Genomic DNA, 9602 nt, shown 5'->3' with positions numbered 1-9602 from the left:
TCAAGAATCAGTTGAAGTTGATGCATGTTGATTCTGATTAGGATTTTGCTCTGTTGTTGTTGATGATGATGGCTTTGATTCTTCGGGAGGTGTTTCAGCTGGAATTGCAATATGATGATGATCAGAAGATGATGGTTGTTGTTGTTGATTATGATTTGGTGCAACATCAATTCGTCCATCAATACAAGTGGAACATTTCCTTTCAACCCAACTTTCAAAATCATATTCACCAATACCTATAACTCTTTTCCCAGAACAGAGTCTTCCCACAATTACTGATAGTACACCTAAAATTGTTATGAAAACTAAAACAACAATCACAGCAGTATACACCATGGGTTTATACTGATGAATATGATGATTCTGTGAAAAAGATAAATGGGTTTTCAGAAAAGTGGAAAATCTTTCTGGTGGTTGTTGTTAAAGAGGAAAGACTTCAAAAGAAAGTAAAAAAAAAGTTGGGGTTTTCTTTTTCTTCCTCTGGTATTTTTTTTGACTTTAGAATGTTTGGATTGAAAAGTGGGATTTTTTATATAATGGAAGTAAAACCCTAATTAGAATAATAGAGACGGAAAACAAACGGAATCAGAGAAGACCTTAAAAAGGTTGGAATATTTTGAGTTTACAATAAACCGTTGAAAACAAGTTAAAAAGAGAGAAAAGAAATCTTTCAGATCTTCGAGCTACTCTTGCGACCTATTCTGGTACAAGAGAATTTATTATTATTGTTTCTGTAAATTTTAACATCTGGGCTCTGGAGTAAAAACAACAACGGAGCCCTAGGTGAAAAAAACCACGCTAGAAAAATCTCAATTTGATACTCTGTAGTCTGTTCTGTTGCTTTGGCTCTGAAATTAGGAGGTGAGCGAGAACTTGGAGGTCCCGGGTATGTATTAGATCTCTCACAAAAGCGAGGATTTGGGGGATTTAAGTTTTGGGGGTTTTAGATTTATAATTTTCTTAATTAATCCCATGATTTTGGTCTAATCATTTATGTTTGGTGGAATGTGGAATCAAAGATGATCATGACTGTTCTGTTTGCACGTCATGCAATTTTGAAATCTTGCTCATAATAACAGCAGTTTGGGGCTTTTTTCGTGGCTATGTCTCTAAAATGTAGCCAAGAGCAGCCGGGTAATCAAATTAGCTAAAAAAAAAAACTCTGGTAACAAAATTCAAGTATGCAGCTAAGCTTTCACTTGTGGATATCGTAGATGCGCTAGCCAGAACTTAGCTTGCGACAATTAAGCATCTGACTAGGATAAAAATTCAGTTTCTGACCACTCAAGATTTTTTTTGCAACTATGGTCTTGAGATGCATATTTTAACTCTTTTCAATTGACTTTCGTATTTTTTGATATTCATCATCGACCACGTATAACCAACACCTAAAGTTGTTGTATTTTGCATAGCTAAGATTTAGGATTTGTAGAAGTGTTAGTTTACTATAGTGCTTGTTTTTAAGTCAGAAATTCCATAAATTGAGTGTAGAAATTGTGAATTTTAATTTCAATGTATGGAATTTCTGACTTGATCTAGTGTTTTTCAAATGTTGATGTTTTTGATGTATGATTGTTTAATGATGTTACTTATTATACCGTACTCATCACAAACAAGCTTTAGGTTATAATGGGTTTTTGTAACAAACATTCTTCCTTTAGGTTATAAAATTTCGAAACATAACAAACAAAACAAGCTTCTCCTAACCGCAGATTATGTAATAGTTATGAAACTTAAAATTGAATGCATATTTTTGTGAAATGTCATTTTACAAGATTCATCTAGTTTGTTTTTTCTCTTAATCCCATTCAGAGTTTTAATATGATATCAAACAATGGTTTGTCAGTTGGATGAATTATAGTGTTTTGAAACATGCTAATTCAAAAGTATCCTTTATTATCCGCTCTATTCGAAAATACATAAATGATGTTATCTTTGATGGAGGTGTGCCTGACCCAAATAAGCTAGTTGATTCTATTAGGTTGGAATATCAGTTTCAACTAGATTCTCTTTTTCTACTAATGCTACATTTAATTATACTAAGGATAAGAACCATACCGACAAGAATAAAAAAGAAAACAAGTTTGATTGATTTATTATTTTTGATGCTTCATTTTAAATCTGACTATGAAATGATATATGCAATTACTGTTATGAACGCAACAGGTCTATGGAAAAATTGTAGATTAGGGTGTGGATGGAGTCTACTCCATTAAACGCCGAAGCAAAAGCTTTTATGGAGACTCTATGTTGGGCAAAGGAACTGAAATTTAGTAACTGTTGCATCATCAACGACTGCCAAAATCTTGTGAATATTAATGGTTCACAAATTCCCGATACTCAACCATGGAGGGCTCAAGTTAACATCAGAAAATGCCAATTTAGTTTAAAAGTTTTAATTTTGTTTCATATAAGCTTAAGTTTAGAAGAAAAACAATATAGATTTAGAAGACAAGTCAGCAAAGAAAGCTAGAGTTGAGGATTTAAAGTTCTTTACTACTAAAATTTTATCAAACATAGAGAAACTTCTGTTTTTGGAAAGGGATAATCTTGGATTAGTTCCTTTAATCCCTACAATAAACTTACCTCTATAAATAAATAAAAGTCTTTTCATCAAAAAAAATATATATTAATCACAAAGTTACAAAAGAAGAACCAGATGTAAATAGAAAAATGGGTGTGGGTTTAAAACAAAATTTTACTTTATTTACTAAGAGCAAATAGTAATATATATTTCTTAGAAGGGATAGTTTCGACCGAAAACTAAATACTTTACGGTAAGAAGAATTGAAAGTCGAATTACAATGTGTATTTTTTGAATATTGAATAACTTCTGTCAGAATCATATTAATTACCTCCCTAGTTTTAGGCCTATCAATTTCTTCACCCACCTAGATGAGAGGGATAAAGGATGTCTAAAAAGGGTGAAAGTACTAAGTTACCCTGAATATTAAAACTTAAAAACTTAAATCAAATCTGTTAAAATCTACTCTCTTAGGTACTTTCTATCAACCATATCCTCTTAATTAGGTTTTTGATGAATTCATTCATTCAAAATTGATAATTTTCTGAAATTTTGGTTGTCTGGGTTTATCCAGAATCCATTGATATAGATGTCCATATTAGCAGATTATGAACAATCGGATGATATTCACATACATGTCGACCGATTGTTCTTGATGTTTTTCGTGGTCGAAGAACATCAACCTAGAATCAGGTAATGCGGACACTTATAAAGACCGATTCTAGTTAACCCATTTTTTTCAGTTAACACTCGATCATATAATGATTATGAAATCATACTCATTCTAAAGAAGAGTGATGTATACTCGATTTTAATTCGAATATAAATTTTATACTCGAAATGAAAACAATTTTATACCCGACTTGAAGATGAGTATGAGTATGATTGTATACCCAATTTGAAAAAACGAGTATGCATGATTTTATACTCGAACCTAAAATGAGCATGACTTCTCAAATAGAATATGATTTCATACTCGATCTGAAATCATACTCATTCTTAACTCGAGTATGGATTTAAATTATGTTTGATGTTTTTCAACACCAGCAGATAATCGATCGATTCAGGGTAAAAGAAATTTTAATTTTTTTCTGTTTGTTTTTGAAGCTACAATCGGTCCATGCGATAATTAGTATCGACTGTTCCAGGTTTTCTTCATGAATGATGACAATCAACCATAATCGTCCTACGAGAACATGAACATCGACTAGTTATTGGTTGATGATTTTACAAAAGAAAAACATATTTGGTGATCATTAACATTAGCTGATTTCAGAGCTAACAAAATTAAATAGTTGTTAATTAATCGAATTAATAGTAATTAATCGGGGATAAATTAGCTATTAACTAAAATAGTTGGATAATGGATTTTTTATTTATTTCAAAATATCCTTTTTTATCTTCTAGTGGTTGGCCTCAAATAAAACATATATGCCTCAAACTATCCAGGATTAATTAATATTAGACGTAGAATATTGATAGATAAGAGAACAATAGCGGACCTATAACAAAAACATTTCTCACAAATAAATAATTCTCTCCAAAACTAAATAAAAACGCCTATCAGTCTGCACCCAAATATCTAAATCCATAACAATTATTTTTACTTCTTTTCACAATTAAATACCAAACAAATTATTCACGTTAATCATATTTTAAAGTTTCATAAAAAAAATCATCTACAAACTAAATTAACTAATGAGGTGAAAATCAAATATAAAATTAAGTCAAAAAATTCGTTCATATACCACAATACTAACACTACATGCCAGGCTAGAAAAAAGTTACTATTAGAAATTTATTCCGGAAAACATAGTAATAAATAAAATGAAACTAAAAGAAAGTCTTGAACAAAAATTCGCATACTTCCATCAACGTTTTGAAAGGTGTACAAAATACATGATTTTTTTGAACTTTATAGGTCACTCATTGGTAGGGCTGCACATGGGCGGATATGGGCGAGTATAAGCTAAAACCAACCTCGTACCCACATATAAACGGGTTTTTTTTCATAACCAACCCCGCACCCACAAACAGCGGGCGGATTTTGTTACCCGCCCGCTACGGGTTGGGCGGATATGGGTTTAAACGGGTTTAAACCCGCTTTATATTCAAGTATTTAGAGTAACTTCTATTCTCCTTGATTAAGTGAGAAAAAAACCAAAACCTCCAAAATATTCATACCTAGGAAGTTCACAGATGAAGATTAAGTGTTGAATCTGTTGATTTTTCGATTGTTGTCGATTTCTGGTGAAGATTCGAAGTTGTTGTTGTCGATTTCTGGTGATGATTTCTGGTAATTGTCGTTCGTAGGTGACGAAGAAGAACTGAGGAGGAAGAAGAGGAGAGGCCGAACAGAGAGAAGAGTGTAGAAAGTGAATGAGGGTTATCAGTTATCCTATCTACTAGTATTAGGGTTTCATAATGGACGACTAGGATTAGTTTTATCTAATGGTATATAATTTGCGGGTTTTTTGGGCGGGTATGGGCGGGTATTAGCTTAAACCAACCTCGCACCCACAAACAACGGTTTTTTTCATAACCAACCCCGCACCCACAGCGGACGGGTATGGACTAAAAACCCACGAATTTAGCGGGTACGGGTGGGTTTGGGTATCGTGGGCGGGTCTTGTGCAGCCCTACTCATTGGAGCTTGTGGAAACAATGTGAAATCACATTTCCTTGCTAAATCCATCAAATATACAAGAAAAGATAAGAAAGGTTGATTGGTATTTCTTAGAGAAATTTTATGAAAAAAATTTAAGAATCTTTTTTTTTTTGGTCGACAAATAATATGATTGTGAAAAATTGTGAACTCGTGTCATTGGTATTATTACTCGATAACCTTGTCATCGTACTAAGTAATATCGACACAATTTTATCCTTTTCGATCATTATTAACGATGCTTATGTTTACTAGTTCATAAATCTTGTAATGAAAATATGATCTTGTTAAAATTAAAAAAATCTTATTTAATCTCCAATTCATTTAAGATTTGGATTTTTTTTAAAGATTTATCATGGTTATTTTTTATGGATGATTAAAATTTTATTTGTCGAATTATTTATTCATGTCTCAATGAAACAATTGACACATAATAAATTGATTAGATTTTTTATCCACTAGTGTTTACAAAGGTTAATAAAAAATAAATTAAAAAAAATCAAACAAAAAACAACATTGATAGACATACAAAAAGAACATCACAACAACCGATTTTTATAATAGGGAAATAGTAAACTCCACATAGGAAGGATAGGTCCTACCTGAACAACCATGACCCAGCATCCCATGTGAGAGTTCGACTTTTTTTGTTTTCGTTGTATGTTTGGATCTTAGACTTATTGAAGAAAACCATACCAAAAAGTTTAGGAAGTAAAATTGGTGGCCAATGGTGGGAGTCCAAATACCAACCAATAAGGACACAATTAAAGTCCCAAAATTAAGAATGACAAATCTTTATAAGGAATGTCGGGTCTGTATCTGAAAGCCACGAACTACTAGTATTATTAGTCTGTATTTGTATCCGAATGCCATGAACCACTAATTTCACTGTTATGCATTCATGCTTCTGGATTTAATCCACAAGTGTTTTTGCACGTCTCGGAGAAAAATATGAAACAATATTGGAGTGACATTCCTCATACTTTGTAAAAATATGTATTCCTTTCAAATGAAATCAACAAAAAATCTCATTTATCATTGGAAAAGAGCAATGTATTTTTCAACATCGATTCCATCTTGCTCGGGCTCGGCCACCACTCCATCCCAATTGAGCCAACATTCGTGTAATAACAAACAAATAACAATCTCCACCGCAAGCACATATAAATGTTCCCAGAGTTATTTTAAAGATGATCCACTGTGAACAGAATCGAGGCTGGTGTGGTGTGTGTATTACCTCATTTTTGTTTTTGTAATGGAATCAATATTCAAAACTACAGTAGGTATCCGTACAGATCTGTATGCTTATTAAACTGTGAGAGTTCAAGTGCTCAACTGTTCAAGTACACAATCAGTAATTGCAGAAAACAAAAAATATAGGTAGAGTCACGTGTAATGCACACTGTTTTGTTCTCCACAAGATAATAGTTGAAACCATAGGAAAACAACAAAGGCAAAAAGGTGCCCCATGCGGGATGCGGCCATGCATATGAAATGACAATACTAAACTAGTAAGGGTAGCAGTAGTGCTTAGCTCTTACAGCATCATAGACTAATCAATCACTTTTTTCATGGCTCAACGGAGCTTATAACTTTGCATGTCATTTGCCTCAAATCGATCCATATACATTGTCAGACAAAATCTATCAATTGACCAAGTTGAGATACAAAGGACATTACAAAGTACAACTTTGTTCATTTTTTTATTTCATCAACAAGTACAACTCTATAGGATTCTAAAGATGATTCAAGAAACAAGGGCATTTCTTGGGTCGTTTAGTGCATTGTGCACAATCAGTTGGCTATGGATCCCAAACTCTAGAGCAAAGCAATAGAAAATAATTACACATTGAAGTTGTGATCTGTTCCTCCCTAAAACCAGTTTATGTTTTTTCTTAATTTTAGCGAGACTGTATAGTATTTTTGAAAACCGAACTCTGCCATTGTCGGCCACTCTATCAATGAAGAGAATCTATGTACTTTAAATGTTGACTCTCTCTGTGTTTTCTTATTTTTGGGTTGTCTTGTTCTCTTCGAGATTCTCTGTATTCTTTCAGATTTTCAAACAAGAAATTTGAAATCCTTGTGCCCAAAGACAAAACTACAGTACACACTACACAGCAAGCTCAAGTACTATATCGATTTGGACCGGTTCCAAGTTTTAACTGAAGAAGAATATTGCAATATATAATTCTTACAGCAAGCTCAAGTACTATATCGATTTGGACCGGTTCCAAGTTTTAACTGAAGAAGAATATTGCAATATATAATTCTTTGCATGAGTATCATTTTCACATGGACCATTCTGCGCACACCCAGAAAGAGGAACAAACCATAGTTTTTTTTTTTTTTTTTGAACAAAGGAGTAATATTATTAAACATGAGGAAAATTTACATCAGAGTTTAAATGAGGAATTAACATGTCACGTGGGTGATACCACCATTCCTCATTCAGATACAACCTTCTAACAGCTTTTGCTAAAGCATCAGCTGCTTTATTACAACACCTATAAACATGATTACAAGACCAAGCTAGAGAACTATTATTACACATATTTATACAACTCTTCAAAAGAGGTAAACTCCTCCAAGGAGGAGGAGGATGTTGTTGTTGAACAAACCTACACATTATTAAGTTATCTGATTCAAAGATAACTTGATGCCATCCATGGGACAGAGCTAGATTCATACCTTCAACCAGAGCCCATGCCTCTGCTTGAAATGCACTGTGAGTCCTCTTCCAGACTCCTTTTGATGCCACAAAGCGTCCTGCATGATCTCGAATTAGGATACCAATTCCAGCTAAATTAAAATTAGGATGAAATGAGGCATCTATATTAATCTTCAAAAAACCAGGAGGAGGAGGCTGCCAAGGAAAATCAAGTCTAAGGTTATTTCTAACAGGAATGACAGTATTGTCAGATAATGTGAGATGATGGAAATGCAAGTAATTTGTAATGCTACGGATGACTACAGTAATGTTAGGAGTAGCATTATTAAAAATAACTTGGCATCTATGTTTCCAAATAGTGTGTAGCATGCAAGCAATGATGTGGATGATCTTAGATGAGTGGTAAATGCTGATTTCAGAGTCAGGAGATTGCCAATTTCGAATCCAGTCAATAAAATGTTGATGCTGACTTAAATCTTGATACATCTGAGGAATGAAATGTCTCCAAATGGCAGCAGTGAAAGGGCAATAATACATTAGATGATCCACACTTTCAAGCTGATTGTTGTTGCAGAGAACACAATCTGAAGATGTAATTATATTCTGATGAAACAACTTAGTCTTGACAGGTAGGTAATTCTGAAAAATCTTCCAGAGAAACGGTTGAAACTTATAAGGAATCTGCAACTTCCGGAACTTCAGCCAGAATTTTGTCGACAAGGTAGTAGCGACAGCAACACTGTGTTGACTTTCACAAAGATGATGATAAGTAGATTTAGTTGTGAAAATACCAGCAGCAGTGAGAGGCCATTTCAGAGAGTCTTGTTGATCTAACTGAATTGGAATTGTAAGGATCGAATCAACTTGAGAAGAAGTAAATAATTGTCTGAGTAAAGGGACATTCCACTGTGAAGAAGAAGTATCAATAAGCTGAGAAACCCACTGATAATTACTGAGATGAAAATCATACCAGTCTTGAAGATGAGCATTTAAATCTGGAATCCAGTTATGGGTCCAGATGTTGATTGTTGTACCATTACCAATTTTCAATTTTGCATGTTTAAGAACAATCTGAAGACCATAAACAATAGTCTGTCAAATCCAACTACCATTATTTTCAAGAGGAGGAGGATGATAACGTAAATCATGAAAAGGAAAATACTTTCCTTTTAAAATACTAGAACATAAAGCATCCTGGTTATGCAACAGATTCCAAGCTAACTTCGCCAAAAAAACTGAGTTATAGTTCTTAAGATTCTTCAAACCTAGGCCCCCAAGCTTTTTAGGCAAATTGACATTGTCCCAAGAAATAACACGGGGAGACTTATGATTGGTAAAATTATGCCACCAATACTGTCTTTGAATCTTATTCATGTGAGCAATAGTTGTATCAGGTAATTTGAAAACTTGCATCTGATACATATCCATAGTACTAAGAACAGAATTAAGTTGAGTTGTTCTACCTTCTTGAGGAATCAATTTGCTATGCCAACCCCGCAGTCTAGAATTCATGTTATCTAAGATACCTTGACAATTTTTCTGTCTTGATATGTGCATAAGAAGAGGTATTCCCAAATACTTTTCACCAAGGCCCATACATTTCATTTGCAAAATATTAATGATGTTGTTCTTATGAGCAGGAGGAGAATGCTTACTAAAGAATATTGTTGATTTTTTGCATGTTGATGACTTGACCTGATGCTTGACCAAAAGAAGTAAGAAGATGTTGAAGATGCCGCATA

At 33.5% G+C, this 9602-nt stretch overlaps 1 protein-coding gene across 1 annotated transcript; it reads right to left on the bottom strand.

The window, feature by feature from the left end:
• On the bottom strand, positions 1 to 9372 carry LOC113347313. The gene is made up of 3 exons (XM_026590943.1): positions 9097 to 9372; positions 7585 to 8931; positions 1 to 363 (listed from the first exon to the last, which is right to left on the bottom strand). The coding sequence occupies exons 1-3, from the start codon at positions 9370 to 9372 to the stop codon at positions 1 to 3; spliced, it is 1986 nt and encodes a 661-aa protein (XP_026446728.1).
• Positions 9373 to 9602: the final 230 nt, after the last annotated feature.

The sequence above is a fragment of the Papaver somniferum genome, chromosome 1 (genome assembly GCF_003573695.1).
Source record: "Papaver somniferum cultivar HN1 chromosome 1, ASM357369v1, whole genome shotgun sequence".
Classification (NCBI taxonomy): Eukaryota; Viridiplantae; Streptophyta; class Magnoliopsida; order Ranunculales; family Papaveraceae; genus Papaver; species Papaver somniferum.
The sequence above is the reverse complement of the archived record's forward strand: the minus strand, read 5'-3'. Positions and strand labels throughout refer to the sequence as shown.